This window comes from Schistocerca piceifrons, chromosome 4, assembly GCF_021461385.2.
Source record: "Schistocerca piceifrons isolate TAMUIC-IGC-003096 chromosome 4, iqSchPice1.1, whole genome shotgun sequence".
Taxonomy (NCBI): Eukaryota; Metazoa; Arthropoda; class Insecta; order Orthoptera; family Acrididae; genus Schistocerca; species Schistocerca piceifrons.
Genome location: NC_060141.1, coordinates 795,509,465 through 795,527,287, shown reverse-complemented (window position 1 = coordinate 795,527,287; position 17,823 = coordinate 795,509,465). Strand labels below are relative to the sequence as shown.

General features: G+C 40.6%; 1 protein-coding gene across 2 annotated transcripts in view; it reads left to right on the top strand.

Moving 5' to 3' along the window:
- The window catches only part of LOC124796297, a 182,803-nt gene that overhangs the window by 28,006 nt on the left and 136,974 nt on the right, over positions 1 to 17,823 (top strand). The window contains exon 2 of one of the 2 annotated variants that reach the window (XM_047260417.1): positions 6,902 to 7,017. In XM_047260417.1, the coding sequence (XP_047116373.1) occupies positions 6,902 to 7,017 (116 nt within the window). The remainder of the gene's footprint in view (positions 1 to 6,901; positions 7,018 to 17,823) is intronic. The other variant, XM_047260418.1, reaches the window with a different exon arrangement.

Below are 17,823 nucleotides of genomic sequence, written 5' to 3'. Positions count from 1 at the left end.
TGTTCTTTATATATTCCACCTCGTGAACCATTGGATGTAGCTGCAACAACAGAGTGCTTCCGGGAACTCCTCTGCCCATCCCTCCTTGTGGGTGACTTGAATGCACACAATTGTGTGTGAGTCTCAGGTAACTTGCTCCATTCGTCAAAATATCAAGCACATTATGTGTTCATTTAATACCATATTTTATGGACTATTAAGACACTACAGACACGCCTTAATTTTTAAGCAATTTAAAAAAAATAACATTTTTACCATTTTTTTATTAGATTGCAAAGCCAGACTAAAAAATTTGTAGTTTTAAAAACCAAACTGCCCTTTAAAGTATCTGAAAATAGTCATAATCTTGTTTTGGGCATTTTGCATTCCGTCCTCTACATACACATTTAGTCTCCCTCATTTTTGTCAGTTGTTCTTTCCTAGCCTGCCAGTCATGTATGGTTTTTTATTTCTGTCGGTGGAGGGCTGAAGTTCTACACTCAGCTGCTCTGTTTCCATATTCTTTTGCATTTGTTATATGGTTATCTTTTATTTTTTTCATTACGAAACTAGCTACTAAAAAAAAAAGAAAAAATATTCTACTGTTACCGATAGCACAAAGAACTTTCAGTTCAAGTTCACTGGCACCATAGACTGCAATGACACGCCATAGGCTAGTCACTGTTCTGGGTTTGTAATTGTGGGGTGAGATGGAGACAGTGTTAGCAAGCTTTTGAATCCATGCAACTCATGTTTGTGGCATCGGTGCACTCCTGCTGCCACTTGAATCCAATGTTAGCAGATAGAGAGAGGTTTCCTTCTGCATCGAAAATATGGCCATTTTTAAGGCTGATGGGAATTTTAAATTAAAAAGTGGATATTCTTATATTAATTTCAGTGTAAGGTTCATCTGAATTTTGGAGGCAATTTTTCAAAGAAAAATATGTGTCTTGTAGTCCGTAAAATACCTTATCTGGCTATTGAACTCTGGTCAGATGACGTGCTTTTTGGCACTATAGGGTCACTCTCAGCCATTTTCCTTTGTTTTTGCTTCCCAGCTATTGCAGACACAGTCCAGTGGGAAGTTTTCACAGACTTGCATTCCAGTGACCACTTTCTGGTGTAGTACATTCATGTATTGACTCAGACTGTGATTGACAGGAGACCATAAATATGGATTGTTCAAAGGGCAAATTGGTTGCAATACAGTCAGCAGGCCTTCTTCAGACAATGGGATTGTTACCATGAGATGGTGGACCATATCACCTGTGAGATCCAATGAACTGGTGCGGATTCCATTACCAATGTACCAACCACCTATCCAGTGGTGGAATGTTGAATGTTACTCAGCAGTCAGAGCCAGGTGTGCAGCTTTGTTGAAATTCAAATACCTTAGAACTACAGAAAACCTTTGTGACTTCAGACGGCACTATGAGGAAAGTGATAAAAGAACATTAGAGGAACTCCTGGAACGAATTTGCAACTTCCATAAATCGGTCCACTTCCATGTCACATGTTTGGGACTAAGTAAGATGGTTTTCAGACAAGGGCAATACGCCTCCTCTTATAGTCTTGTTGAGTAATGGGTTGTTGGTGGCCGTGCCTAAAGACATGCCTCAGGTATTAGCTGACTACTTTCTTAGTGTCCCTGCATCATCCTGACAAACTCCTGCATTCCAGCTGTTCTGTAGGACTGTGGAGATGAGGCGGGTCTTTGTCTTCTTGTGTAATGAGGTCTACACTCCTCCATTCTCCATGTGGGAATTGGGATCAGCTTTGCCAACGACCGGAGACACTGCTCCAGGACTGGATCAGATTCATCATGCCATTCTCTGTCATCTCATCCCTGGAGCCAAAGGGAGCTTCTATCTTGTTACAATCAGATCTGGTTTGATGGACAGTATCCAGTGACTTGGGAGGAGGCAATATTAATTCTATTATGGAAACCAGACAAGATTTGTAGTGACCCTAACAGTTACTAGACTGTAGCCCTTAAGAGTTGTATGAGTAAGACTCTCAAGCACATAGTCGGCTGCTACCTCATCTGCTCCTTGAATCATGAAGTCACCTGTGCCACTTCAGGTGCCATTTTGAGTGCTGCTATTCTTCTCTTGACAGCTTAATTCAACTAGAGACAATGATACAGGATTCCTTCTTATGCCAGAACCATTTGGTTGCTGTGTTTTTTGACCTCAAAACAAGTGTACGACACCACTTGCAGGTACAACGTTCTTTGCTACTTCATGAACATGGACTGTGTGGACATCTATCACTTTTTATCCAGTCCTCCCTCAATGACCGGCACTTTTGATTCACGCTGATGATGCCTTGTGTGATTACTATGTTAAGGAGAATGGAGTCCTGCAAGGCAGTGTACTCAGTGACATGTTGTTTGCATTCGCTATCTATGGCATGTCATCTGCAGTCAGGAGCCCTGTTAAGTGCTCTTTGCGGATAGCTTTGCATTCTTCTACTCTTCCTCCAATCTTTCAACAAGAGTCGACTACAGCTGATTATCAGGAGGCTGGAAGCTTGGGCCAGTAAAACTAGTTTTAGCTCCTCGCCAGAGAAAACTACTCGTATCAATTTTAACGATGCTAATCTGAGTTTATCCAGCCTGAGCTGACAGTGGGGGACAATGTTTTATATTTTATGGACACTGTGGACTTTTTGGGTCTAATATTTCACTCAAAATTAAGCTGGCACCTAAACGTGAAAGAGATGCAAACAAATGGCTTGAAATATTGAAAACTTTCATAGGCCTCAGCAGGGATGTGTGGCAGCCAACATGTCCCTCCTCCTACAGTTCTATAGGGCATTTGTCAAGTCACAGTTAGATAATGGTAGTATGGTTTATGGATGAGCCCATTTTTCCTGCTTCACGAAGTTAGATATTGTCTGCTATGAGGGCATTTGGCTATCGACTGGAGCGTTTTGGACCAGCCCAGTTCAGAGTCTGTGAGCAGAGGCTGGTGAAACATCACACTGGATTCAGCGCCAGCACTTTCTGGCACTGAAAAGCTCAGTGTTACCTCATTCATTAGTATTTAGTGTGGCAGTCTACCCAAACTTTGAACGGTAGTTCAGAAATTTGCCTTGTGTGACCAGTCTGTTTGGGTTACATGCTACTGACTGTCTCAAAGATCTGGATATATCTGACCTCCGAATACACAGCCAGTTACGGAACAAACTGCTGCCTTGGCATCCTCAGAGGCCAGAGTGATTTTAATCTTGACACTGCACAAGTAAACTTATACTCCAAATTACTTTTTTATGACATTGGTTTCTTCAGTTTTAAGTTTGTATGACAGGTTTATTGTTATTTATACAGATTCCCTTGGTTGTTCAGCTATATTCCCTGATAGGGTTTTCAAAGTGTACCTTCTGAAACAATTTAAAAATTGTGATGTGGAATCACATGGCATTATGATGGCGCTGGAGTGGATTCACAGGCATCACCATACAAGATTTCTCATCTGTTCTGTCTCAGTTCACTACGAGCAATTCACCAAACGTATCCAGTACACCAGTTGATTCGCCTCATCCATAATTTTTTACAGTGGGTCCAGCATTGTTCCAAGGTGTTGGTTTTTTGCTAGGTTCCTGTACACATCAGAATGCAGTGAAATGGCTTAGCTGACAAAGTAGCCAAAGAAGGATATCAGGATGGTGTTGTAACTTGAGTTGCTGTGCCCTTGCTCACCATCATTTCACTATCTGACAGACAAATCATGCTTCAGTGGGAAACTGATGGTTGGAGGGGGTAGAGAACAAACTGTCATCACTCAAATCAACCACACAGGTATGGCAGACTTCATGCCAACCTCACTGGTGGCAGGAAGTGCTGCTTATCAGACTGCAGTTAGGACAAATCTCTTTAGCACATGGTTTCCTCCTCTGGCAGGAGGATCCACCATTCTGTGAAAATTGTCATGTGCCACTCTCAGTTCAGCATATTTTGACTTTGTGTATCTTATATGCTGACATCGGGTCAGGTCAGCCCTTGGGTTGGCTGGAGATCTGCCTACCATCCTCGCCAAAACTGACACTAGCTTGTCTCCTGTTGACCGACACCTGCAACCCATCATCCACAGCCAAGCTTCCAGTATAAAAGACATGATTACCCTCTTCCACAGTTCTACCACCTCCTCCAAATCCCTCCTCTGCTGCACAACTCCTCTTTTCTGTGACCAAAACAAATTCACCGCTACCACATTACTATCTCGTGCAGTTGCTGCCCACTCCACCCAATGCAAGTGCTCACTCTGGACAAGCTGGAGGCCCAGCACACACACACACACACACACACACACACACACACACACACACAGAGAGAGAGAGAGAGAGAGAGAGAGAGAGAGAGAGAGAGAGAGAGAGAGAGAGAGAGAGAGAGAGTCCTCTACAGGTCTGGAGGATGACACCCAAAAGCTGTCAACAATCTCAGTCTTGTTTATGTGCTTGTTGATCTCACACCACCTCAGCTGTTGGTTTGGTAAGCTGTTACCTTTAGTCCTTCCATTATGCCATTATGTACATTCCGCCAAGAACTTTTCACTACCATATTGATATAGTTTTTTGGTACTGATCAGATGAGAATGTTATTAGACCTTCTCCATGAATTGTTAGAGGAAGTATAGTTTGTAGAAATGTTAACACAATTTTTAACTGCATATAAGTGGTTGTACACCCAACATTTGTATGATTTTATTTTAATCTATTTTTGACTTTTCATTCTTCTACAAAGCAGCTTATAATTAACAATTAGTTTATGAAACTGTACTGATGGATGGTGATGCATTCACATGCACATGCATGCGCAATTTCAAGTTGGGCAATATACATTCTTAGCATTGATATGCTAGACTAGTAAATGAAATACATGAAAGGAAAGCATGCCTGTAGTAATTTTAAGTGTATATTTAGGATTGAAGTATTGCTGCAAATTAGCTGGAGAATGTTGCACACTGAAATGATCTTTTTACACATGCAATTGGCAAATAAAAATATCCAGTACTCTCCACAACAGTCAAACAGCTGAAATATATCGCTGAATATTTCACAACTGTGTCTTATGTGAGATTTTGAATTATAATTATTCATTGTAATAAAGACATTCGTATTGTTGGTGCCATAATTTCATTTGAGATGTTTCGATTTTATTTTTATGTTTTTTTTTTTTTGTTTATTTTTCTTATGCATATCAAATTGGAAACTAAATGAGACATATTCCTATACAAATGTTACGTAAGTAATGTGTGGTGCATGGTGCTTTGAACCAACAAGAAGAAGTCTTCAGCAGTGACATTGACTTCCTGAAACTATCTGTACAGTGATGTAGGTTAAGATCATAGGCATCACATCCCGCAGCCATTCAGAATTTTGCGTGACTCTCATTAGCTTAAATTAAGTACTGATGTATGAACTGGTTTTGTAGCATAATGGATAGGGGAAGGACCTCATGTGCAGAATATTGTGGATTTGAATTTCATTAAGTGCCCAACATTTTCTTATTTTTAAATCCTTATTGTAATGATTTTATCATTATTTTTATTCAATTACTTGGTTTAAATATAATTTTTTTTTGTTTCTATTCCTTTGTCACATAATTTCAGTCACCATATGAACTTTTTTTATTTGTTCTCATTTTTTCTTTATATCATTCTTTTTCCACTCAGAACTTTTGTGAATGTGGATTTAATTGTATTTATTTACCGATTATAATACTCAAACATGTGAAATTGCCAATGTACCAATTAAAATACAAAAGTTGAAATAATATATTTCTATTGACTCTTCCGTGGTGTCAAAAATGTATTTTTCATTACAAGTTGTGCATTTTTTGTGTGGTAATTGTCTTACACACATTTAAAACACATATTCCTATTGCATTTTGGAAAAAATAATGCAGATGGAAGATTTAAACGAAAGAAGGGATCATAAGTAAAACGAAATTCAAGCAAAATGTGAGGACTAGAAATAATGAAAGCAATAACATGGAGCTGGCCGGAGTGGCCGAGCAATTCTAGGTGCTACAGTCTGGGCCCTTGCGACTGCTATGGTCACAGGTTCGAATCTTGCCTCGGGCATGGATGTGTGTGATGTCCTTAGGTTAGTTAGGTTTAAGTAGTTCTAATTTCTAGGGGACTGATGACCTCAGATGTTAAGTCCCATAGTGCTCAGAGCCATTTGATTTGAACCAATAACATGGACGAAAATATAGAATGATAAATGGAGAGAAATTAAATAAAAATTAAGGCATGAAACTACTTAAAATCAAAGAAGAAGGTTTCCAAGTGGGAAAAGAATGATACAGAGAAAAAGAAGACAACTTAAAATGTTGATATGATCAATAAAGTGGTGTGACAAAGGAGTAGATATAAAAAAATTACGTTTAAACCAATTAATGGAATAGATCAGTCATTTAAATAAAGACTTAATTGTAGCACCTCTCAATCACCTGCATGTGATGCTCTTACTCTATTCATTATGCTACACAACCAGTGTATCACCAATCTTTCAAGCCTTTTTAGTGCTAATGAGCACCATGCATTTGTGTGTGTGTGTGTGTGTGTGTGTGTGTGTGTGTGTGTGTGTGTCGCAAATGTGACTCACTAGGGGGTGTGGTTGCAGGCTGTGTGGGATCTTAACCTACATCACTGTATAGATGGTTTCAAATAAGTGATTCCACTTCTGGGGACCTCTTCTTGGAAGAATGGAATTGGACATGCAATTGATGGAAAGTTCTTTGTCTTAAATTTCAGTGTTCAGAGAAAATCAAAATGAGTAAGAGAGAAGTGGAAATAATTTCATACTGCATTTCCATGGTGATTACTAACTACCTTTTGGGAAAGGGTCTGACTTGTAAATTGTTCTGTTAAATTATCAATACCACGAGATGCTTTCAGGTTGTTTTTTGTTGCAGCAGAGTAATGAGTTTCGAAGGAGGATGTGGCGTGCTCAAGAATCTTGTTCAACATTTGAGAGACAGCACGAATATCACAGGAGTCCCAGGGACAGAAGTGTTGGGCCAGATCAGAGGTGATGTGAATAGTTAAATAATTGATGTCATCCGTCTCCCCCCACCTCCCCCCCATCCCCCTTTCTCCCCACCACACACGCATGTGCGAGAGAGGATCAAAAAGTAATACCTCCTGCATCATAAAAAAATTAATAATGAAACAGCAGATTTAGGATAGATCACAGCTTGCCTGTCCTCCACACAACACTTCCTTTCAACATTGTCACCGTGCATTTGTACATGTTTACACCATCATTGAATCCTGGCATCAAAGCCAGTTTGGGAAAATTCAGGGTTTTGCTGCTTGAGCCATGTTTTTAAAGCTGTTTTAACCTCATCCATACCAATGAATCTGTAACCACGCAGCTCGTCTTTCAGAAGTCTGTACAGGTAGAAGTCAAACGGGTCAAAATCACGGCTGTGGGGAGCGTGAGGCACCACTGGTCAGCCCACTTTTGCAAATGAAAAATGACGTGGGGGCAAGCATCATTGCCTCGTTAAGTTTCAAAAGTGTGGTTACATAGGTTTCACTGCTGATTGTGAACACTTATGCGTGTCTCCTCGAATTGCTTCATCAGCATTTTCTCAATTGGCAACTGTGACAGGTGTTGTTGGCTGGCCATTGTGCAGTTTATCTGCGACTCCCAGTTCTCCAATACCAAACTACTTCACCCAACGCTGCATATTTTCTGATGTCCATTACAGCATCCACATATACTTTCCTCATGGATGAAGTTAAAACATATTTAAAATCATGGGTGAAGAAGTAAAACCCTTAATTTTTCGAGACTGGTTTTTATGCCTCTGTTCTGTGATGGCACAAATGTGTACAAATGAATGGTGACTATGTTGATTGCTGCTGTTGTGTCAAGAGGAGATCAGGCTGTGATCTGTACTAATTCCTCTGTTATATGTCCATTATTCACAGAAGAAGCATTGATCCACCTCCATATATGGTGTGTGTGTGTGTGTGTGTGTGTGTGTGTGTATGTGTGTGTGTGTGTTTATGCAGTACAGATAAGTTTGTTTTTAGGTAATCTCAGTTGATGTCAAGAAAGAGTTTCCAGGAATATTTTGTCCACTTTTGAGGGATAGTCATAAAGTTTCTATTGTCACTTTCAAATAATCAAATAGTGACCATGACACTGGGTGGTGATGATGTTGCTTATCTATGTATCCAACCTATGAATGACTTAACAGGGATCTTATATGAAGTAGTCTACATTTTGGCTGTTAAGGAAACATTCCACCTAGTAAATCATCCTTTATCATTCCGGAAATGTCTATGACACAATTACTTCATCATCCAAGACAAATGGAAGGAATTCCTGAATGCCCTGTCAGAAGAATTTTAGAGGTGAAGCAAAATTTTGTAGCCCAAAGATGCAGAATCTAAATCTACATCTGCATTGATACTCCACAGTCCACCATACAGTTTGTGGTACCACTACTAGTAATTTACTTTCCTGTTCCTATTTCAAATAGTGAGGGAAAATGGCTGTCTATATGCCTCTGTATGAGCCCCAAATTCTCATATCTTATCCCTTTCAGATATGATTTTTTTCTGGAGGAAGGAAAATTTTTCTTTATGCTGTATTGCTCTTAGGTGTTTTTTTTTTAATGGTTTTAGATGCAAGATTTTTACAAAAATATGCACCCTTTTTCAAAATATACTTTGTACACTTGGCTTTGTTTTATGGACTAAATTAAGTAATTTTGAAATATTCAATGTTGTAATAAATAATCTGATTATTCAATAATTACCATGCAAAAAACAATAATAATATTCATTAATGGAGTGGAAGAAACCTAACTAACCATTTCCAAGTATTCTGGCTGTCAGAAGCTGCTGCGCACTGCTTTGTTGACTTGATATTTTTACAGTGAAGCCCTATAGTTGGCAGCTCTAGGTGTTGATGAAGTGATCGAACATTCACAAATGTGTAGATGAGATTTTCACTGTGGAAAATTATTTCTCTTGCAACTAAGAAACAGTAAAATTTAATGTAAACAGTTGTAGCCAGTGGGTCTTGAAAGGGTAGTCTTCCCGGTCCTTACATGAAATGTATGTTGGTGGCAGTAGTATCGTTCTACAGTCACCTTCGAACACCAGTTCTCAGAATATTCTCAATCTCGTTCTTTGGAAAGAATATTGCTTTCCCACCACACATTCCCATTGGAGTTCCCTAAGCATCTTGCATGTTGTTCGAACCCACCAATAACAAATCTGGCAAGCTGCCTCAGAATTGCTTCAATGTCTTCTTCCTTTAATCCACCCTGGTACTGATCCTAAACGATTGAGCAGTACTCAAGAATAGATTGCACTAGGACCCTATATGCAATCTCCTTTGCAGATGAACCACACTTTCCTAAAATTCTTCTAATAAACTGAAGTCAACCATTCACCTTCCCTACCACAGTCCGCACTTACTTGTTCCATTTCATATCATTTTGCAATGTTAAGTCCGTATATTTAAATGACATGATTGTGTCAAGCAGGACGCTACTAATGCTGTATCTGAACATTATGGGTTTTGTTTTTCGTACTCATTCGCATTAACCTACATTTTTCTACATATAGAATGCACTGCCATTCATCACACCAACTAGAAATTTTGTCTAAATCATCCTGTCCCCTCCTACAGGTGCTCAACTTCGACACCATACTGTACACCACGGCATCATCAGCAAACAATCGCAGATCACCACCCACCCTGTCCACCAAATCGTTTATTTGTATAGAGAATGATGGTGGTCCTATCACATATCACACTTCCCTGGTGCTCTCCTGCCAATACCCTTGTCTCTGATGAACACTCACCATTGAGGACAACATACTGGGTTTTATAATTTAACACTCTGCCATCCGGCGACACCACATTGGTGTCGTGCGCGATATAGTGGTCAATGGCCAGTGACTCCACAGTGGTGTCGTCTGCATAGTATCGCCCAGAGGCCGGTGACACCGCAGTGGTGCCATGAGCATAGTATCATGCAGTGTCCAGCGAAAACACTTTAGTGTCTATTGTGTTCTGTTGATGTTTTGTTTAGGTAAAAATAAGCTACACACATCAACAGGATTTTTGTTTTATAGGTACTTGTGCCCTTTCATCGTGACAGACCGAAAGAGACGATACAATTATTTACGATGAATGCATGGAGCAAAACTTTCAGGTTGCCACTACATCGCGTACGTCTCATGATGATCCGGTTGACAGGCTTTCCAGTCACAGAAAGCAACACCAACTAATAGGCCTATTTATTTCTGAAACGATAAACAATAATGACAAAACTGCCATGTATGTTCCAAAAACAAAACAAACAAACAATAAAAAAAAAAAAAAAAAAAAAAAAAAAGAAAAATCAACACACTTAATGTGCAAGTCTTGTGGAGTTTCGTTACATTGAGACTGTTTTGCTGCATATCATATGAAAGAGAAATACCAAGTATCAAAGACAATGCAAATAAACAGATATATGAAACAAAATTTGTATTTTTGTACGTACTTATATCTTCGAAATTTTATGAAAGTAAGGGAACAAGGTTGAGAACTTAGCATGACTAACGATGAGATTAGTAAAATGTAACAATTTTTTCTCACTCAATAATATCAAGAATGGCTGGCGACAAGCCAAGTAATCCGAATTAGCACTGCCAGTGCCAAGTGAACAAATTTGTACGAGACATGCGGATGGCAAAGTGTTATGAAGTCATTGGGCGACTCGTACATCTGTGAACCTCTTCCATATTCTCTTGACTTCTTTAACAGCCTGCAATGGGACACCGTGTCAACTACTTTGTGGAAATCTAGAAATATTGAATCTGCCTGTTGCCCTTAGTCCATAGGTTACAGAATATTGGGTGAGAAAAGGGCACGCTGAGTTTCGCGTGAGCAGTGCTTTTTAAAACTGCCAGATGTGTCTGTGTCCTGAGTAGTGAACTGGTGCATTGACAGTTCCAATAAACAACCAGCATGACCTTCCCCAGTCGTAGTTATTTTCTTTGCTTTACAGCATTGATGAATCCATATATTTCCAAAGGTTCCTTAGCTCCTTTATCCCAAGGTCATAGTTATACAGCCAGCAGTTACCTGTCTTGATTAAGCATCTAATTTGTCTGCAGTGGCCTGACACAGCTACTGCCTTGGTTTGCCAAACTTTTGAAAGTGTGTGAGCAGTCATGGAACCCAGTAGGTGGTGCCCTTTCTCGTGTTTAATATTTACTTCAAGGTGACTGATTTTAACTTTTTCCACTGTCGACTCAGTTGTGATACATCGGTATTTGAGCACCAGATCTTCATTTTTCTTAGTATTCCTAATTATTTAACAGAAATATATTCACTTTGTTCTTCAGCATTCATACTTCTTTACCTGTTGTGGAATTGTCTGTGCAAACTAACTACTGTATTATATGAAGGAGCATTGTTGCCACCAATTCAACAAGGATTTTTACAGCATTCTCCTCTTCAAATGCAGAAAATTAACACATAATACTCCAGTTTATTGGAGGCTATGCCATTTTCTTTTTGTCCCTGTAGTGATGTGCAGATTTCAGGGTGCCTCCAAACAAACAGAAAACAAATTACATTGATGCCACTTCCATTCACACTAACATCCGTAATGTCCAGGACCTTTCCATTATTGAACACTAACTTTCCCAATGTCTGATGGATTCAAAATTTACAATCTCTTTCCTAGTCACCACGATCAACTATATCTTCACCCACAATTACTTCTCCTTTGAAAGCATCACCTACAAACAAATCCAGGGTATGGCTGTGGGCACCCGCATGGCACCATGCTATGCCAACCTATTCATTGGCCATCTTGTTGAAGTCCTTTCTAACTGCCCAGAATACCAAACCCTTCACTTGGTTCACATTCACTGATGACATCTTCACAATCTGAATCAAGGGTGAGGACACCTTGTCCACGTTCCTCCAGAATCTCAACACCTTCTCTCCCATTCGCTTCTCATGGTCCTCCTCAACCCAAGAAGCAACCTTTCTGAATATTGACCTCCATCTCAAAGATGGCTACATCAGTACCTCCATCCATAACAAATCTACCAACCACCAGCAATATCTCCACTTCAACATCTGCCCCCAATTTCATACCAAAATGTCCCTCCCGTATGACCTAGCTACCTGTTGCCATCACACCTGTAGTGACGAACAGTCCCTCTCTAAATATATATGTGGTGTAGACCCTGTTTGGACTGAATACATGATTTAGAATGCTGGTTTTCCATTTTACTTCCAGTGCTCTCTACACCTTTTCACCAATAAATACATGGTCTCCATTGTTGGGTTTTACCTGTCACCACTTTCCCAGATTTTTCAGAGGTGTGGATCATGCAGGGAAGATGACACAATGTGGTGTCCGTTCCACCTTAGCACCCTTCCTTTCCAACAAACTAATCCTGCAAAACCCAGCACAGCAGCCCCCCATTGTGGGGGGAGGGTCGTCAAATACCTGCAAGATAGTAGCTCTTTGACCACGCAGGGATTGCACTGTTGATGCCAGAGCTGATACCTCCCCCATGTATGCCAAGGGCTATGTACCCATTGAGACAGAGGCATAGGGACTCCAAGCAACAGATTACTGGTTTGGTAACCATTGCTGACACTGAGTGGCATCCATGGGTAAACTGCTGCTTGGAGTGGGTGGTACCATGGCAAATGACTTGCATATGAAGCAGATGATGCTTTCTCCCGTGGCTGGTAACACAGCCCCAGCAGTCCCTTCCAACAGAAGAAACTTAGTCAATACAGAGAGATACAACCCCAAAATGTTTCCTTCCCTGGCTACGCTATGGGAAGAACATCGGACAAAGTGACAAGCAGAGAAAGACGACCCCCAGTTCCTGATTTTGTAAACGGATGGATGAGGATTCCTTTTTGGTTACAAAGCCTTATTTTCTTTGAGGGGACTATAAAGGACAAGTTTTGGGAAGTTTCAGCAATCTCTAAAATGAAGAGTGGGTCAGTTTTGATTAAGTCTGCATCACCAGCCCAGTCATGGGCATTACTTGCTTGTGACAAGCTCGGTAACATTCCGGTGACTGTCACTCACCATAGTAGTCTAAACATAGTTCAAGGCATCATTTTCCATCATGACCTCATCTTGAAGTCTGACAATGAGCTTTGTGCCAACTCGGATCGATGGGGTGTATGCTTTCTATCATGTCTATAGGACACCAAAGGACAATGGGATTGCTACCAGGGTCTTCTTGGCCTTTGAGGATGATTCATTGCCTGAAAAGATCAAAGTGATGGTATACCTAAGTGACGTGAAACCATATGCCCCCTCACCCTCTCGACGCAGTGCTTCATATGTATGAAATACAGCCACATGTTACGGTATATTTATAATTTTTACTTATGGACCGTGTGACAGCAACTGAATAAAACTCAATTTTAGTGCCATACGTGTTTCGCCTTTATTTTCTGCAAGGCATCATCAGTGGCCTGGAATATGTACATATGTTACCTATTTTATTTACATTTTTTTCATTGTGCCTATAGGTTATAAACAGTTCTGGTGGTTGGTATTTCCTATTAAGTAGTAATGTTTTGAACTGTACTTACAGGTTGCATGGACAATTTCTTACATATTACGCTCCTGTTGCATTTTTGGTGTTGTTCTTCTTCTTATGAACGCCAATTTGCGGTTTTTTCCACATTCCACAGCACTATGCACTGAACGCTTGTTTTAAAGCAATGTTTTGGTTTCTGTTGCCGACTGTCAAATGTTTTTGCCAAAGATCAAATGTTTTTGCCAAAGATCAAATGTTATTGCCAAACTTATGAGTGTAACTATTGAAGTATCTGTGGTCTGTTCGTGTATGCATTTGTGTGTGTGTGTGTGTGTGTGTGTGTGTGTGTGTGTGTGTGTGTGTGTATTGTGTTTTTTGGTGTGATATATATTTTTTGTGCTGTGTGTGTGTGTGTGTGTGTGTATTTTGGTGTTATATAATTTTTATTTATTTATTTATTTTTTCTTTTATTTTTTTATTTTTTTTTTTTTTTTTTTTTTGGCTGTGTGTGTGTCTCCAGATGGTGTGGGGAAGAGGCTTTTTTTTATGTTATCATTTCCTTTATTAAGTGTAGTAGGGAGCCTGTGCTGATGTGTGTGTGTTCATTTATCACATGTTTGTTTTCTGCTACGGCTTTCTGGGTATGGAAGTTTTCTTGCATTTGTATAAGATGTTTGTCATGGTTGCTTATTCTCATTATTTTCATTTCTTGTTCCATGTTTGTAGGATGATGGTTGTAGTGTTTTAAATGCTCTGCAAATGTGGAATGGTTTGTTTCATACTTCCAACATCTGATATGTTCTTTGTATCTTGTTTAAAAATTCCTGCATGACATGCCTATGTATACTGCATCACATTCAAGTTTATATATTCCTGATTGTTGGAATTTGTCCCTCTTGGTAGCTGGCTGGCTTAGGTGTGATTGAAGGGTTTGCCCAGGCTTATATGCTATTTTGAAGCCCTGTCTCTTTAAGATGTTTGCAACTCTGTGTGTTAGTTTATGTGTGTAGGTCATGGTGTACCATCTGGTTCTTTTCTGTGTGGTGTTGTCATTGTGTGTGTTTGTTGAGTGTGTTTTATTCAGTTGCTGTCAGACGGTCCATAAGTAAAAATTATCAATATACCGTAATATTACATGCAACTGAGGAAGACAGGACTATAAAAGTTGAAGATGTCAATACAGCCACATGTCTTCACACTGTGAGGCTTGTCCAGCCTGTATGACATTTGCATCAGACTCACCAGACTGCATTGTCTTTCAGAGAGAGAAAAAACACAAGCATATTATACTCCAAACGGACTGACATAGCAAGAGACCAAGAAAAAGTATGAGCATCTACATTCCACATGCATGAAAATGTCATATTCTACGGCTCTGATGATGTCGCCCTCACTGCGGATGGTACTCTCTTCCATTATGCATCCTACAGCGAGCCCTCAGGGCCACTGTATTGTGCCTGCCCCCCTGATGGTTAGAGGCTCTCCTCCTGCAGCTTCCCCCACACCCACTGTGGGAACAATGGCTACCCACCCATTGGGGATGCCGATCCTCATTCCCCAACTGAAGACGCATCATCTTCGTCCAGGTTCTCACACCAGGAAAGGGGCCCTTGGGACACTCCCCTCCAAGTATCTGCCAGTCTGCAACTGCATACCAGCCAGTGGCAGAAGGAGGTGCAAGCTGCTGGTTATAGGACTTCACGAGCTTCTTCAGTCCCTGAAACTAATTCAGAGAAGCCCTCCCAGTCATCCAAACCCTCTAAAGAAAAGAAACACAAAAAGAAGTCTTCCAAGATGAACGAAATTCCAGTGGCCCCCATGCCACCATATCCCACATGTTCTGCTTCCAAGGGCACAGCAGTGATCCCAATGGCCCCTGGGACACCAGATTGCACCACGCTACATGTCTCATAACCTAAGTGTTTTGATACCATACCCTCTCCACCAGGGTCAGCAAGGACCCTGGGACATACAAGGTGTACAACTTTACTTCTGCCGTTTGCCGATAGGTGGCGGCAATGGTAAGCAGCGGTCGAAAGAAATAGATTGCAGGCGTCAGGCAGTTAGCTTGGACCTCGGTCAACATAACCTCATTCAAATATTAGTCGATTTGTGTCTGCATCATAAAGTTGTTCTTGATTGAAAATGTCAGTTTATGAGTGTAATTCTCATTTGCAGGAGGTGTTACTGTTTTGTTTCAATATGAAGAAAAAACCAGCTGAGTCTCATTGAATGCTATCAGGTACGTATGATATGGATGCTGTTCGTGAAAGAATGTGTTGTGAGTAGTTTCAACGCTTCAAGAACAGTGATTTTAATGTCGTAGACTGGCATAGTGGTGGAAGAGAGAGTGTTTTCGAAGATGCAGAATTGGAGACATTGCTGAGTGAAGACTCGTTTCAAACTCAAGAAGAATTGGCATGATTAGTGCGAGTGATACAGCAAGCCATTTCAAAATGTCTCAAGGCTATGGGCATGATTCAGAAAGAAGGAACTTGGGTCCCGTGTGAGCTGAAACCAAGCGTTTGTGAACAGATGCTTCAGAGACAAAAATGGAAGGGATTTCTGCATCGCATTGTGACCAGGGATGAAAAATGGGTTCATTACGATAACCCTAAATGCAAAAAATCTTGGGGATATCCCGGCTATGCTCCCACGTCAACGGCCAAACCGAATATTCACGGGTCCGAGATCATTTGGTGTACCAGCTCGGTTTTGTGTACTATGAGGTGTTAAAACCAAGTTAAACAATCACAGGTGCTTGTTATCGAACGGAATTAATGCGTTTGAATAGAGCATTAAAAGACAAACAGCTGCAATACAGTGAGAGGCATGATAAAGTATTTTTGCAGCATGACAATACTCGACCCCACGTTGCAAAATAGGTCAAAACGTACTTGGAAATGTTAAAATGGGAAGACCTACCCCACCCACCATATTCTCTAGACATTGCTCCTTCTGAGTATCACCTGTTTAGATCATGGCGCATGGCCTGGCTGACCAACACTTCCAATCTCTTGAAGAAGTCACAAATTGAATCAATTCGTGGATTCTGGATGAACAATTTTTTCGACGTGGGATTCAAACACTGGCCGAAAGATGGGAGAAAGTAGTGGCCATTGAAGGAAAATACTTTGAATGATACATATGTAACCAATTTATTTCATTTAAGCCTCAGAAGTTGGGGAAAAAATTGCGGAAGAAAAGTTGTACACCTTGTAACTTGCCTCCTTGGTCCCTTCAAGCCCTCACAGTATACCAACAGCATGATTCTCCAGTGGAATTGTAGTGGCTTTCCCCATTACCTAGCTGAGCTATGACATTTTTTATGCTCCACACCTGCTTTCTGCATTCCCCTGTAGGATACTTGGATACTTGATTTCCAACAATGCGGACCCTGTCCTTCATGGCTAACAGAGATATTTTAAGAATCATACCAATTGTGATAGGGTGTCAGGTGGATTTTGCTTGTATGTTCCAAACTGTGTATATAGTGAACTACTGCATCTTGATACAACTTTGGAATCTGTGACTGTTCGAGTAAGAGCATTTCAGGATTTTATTGTCTGTAATGTTTATCTCTCTCCCGATGATGGAGTTCCTCAGAACATATTGTCTGCATTCGTTTCTCGGCTCCCCTCACCTTTTTTGATCTTGGGCAGTTTCAGAGCACATAACCCTTTGTGGGGTTGAACCAGCCAATAAATCCTTTGTGGTATTGAACGATGCATCACTGACCACAATAAAGACATCAAAAATGTACTGGCAGATCTTGACCTGTGTCTCTTGAATATTGGTGCCTCCACACACTTCAGTGCGGCATGTGGAAGTTACTCAGACATTGATCTTTCTATTTGCAGCTCTGATCTTCTCCCATCCATCAACAGGTGGGTCCACGATGTACCTTTGTGGTAGTGACGACTACCCAATCTTCCTTTCCCTCTCTGAGCGTCACTCCCCTGAGCACCCTAGATTGGCTCTCCTCAATGCCAACTGTGATGTTTTCACCTCCAATGTCATTCTGAGCTCCGTGCTAAATGGAGACAGTGACAACGCTGTCCTGAGTCCAGTCCAATAGCAGCTATTCTGTTAGCAGCTTACTTAGCTATCCCATATTCTTCGGGATCCCCCTATTGGGAGGTATTGCCTTGGTGAACCTCGGAAATTGTCGAGGCTATTAGAGATCATAGGTGGGCTCTCCAATGCCATAAGCATCATGCAACAATTGAGCACCTCAGTGCTTTTAAATGGCTCCAAGCTCAGATCTGCCACTTAATAGAATGACGGA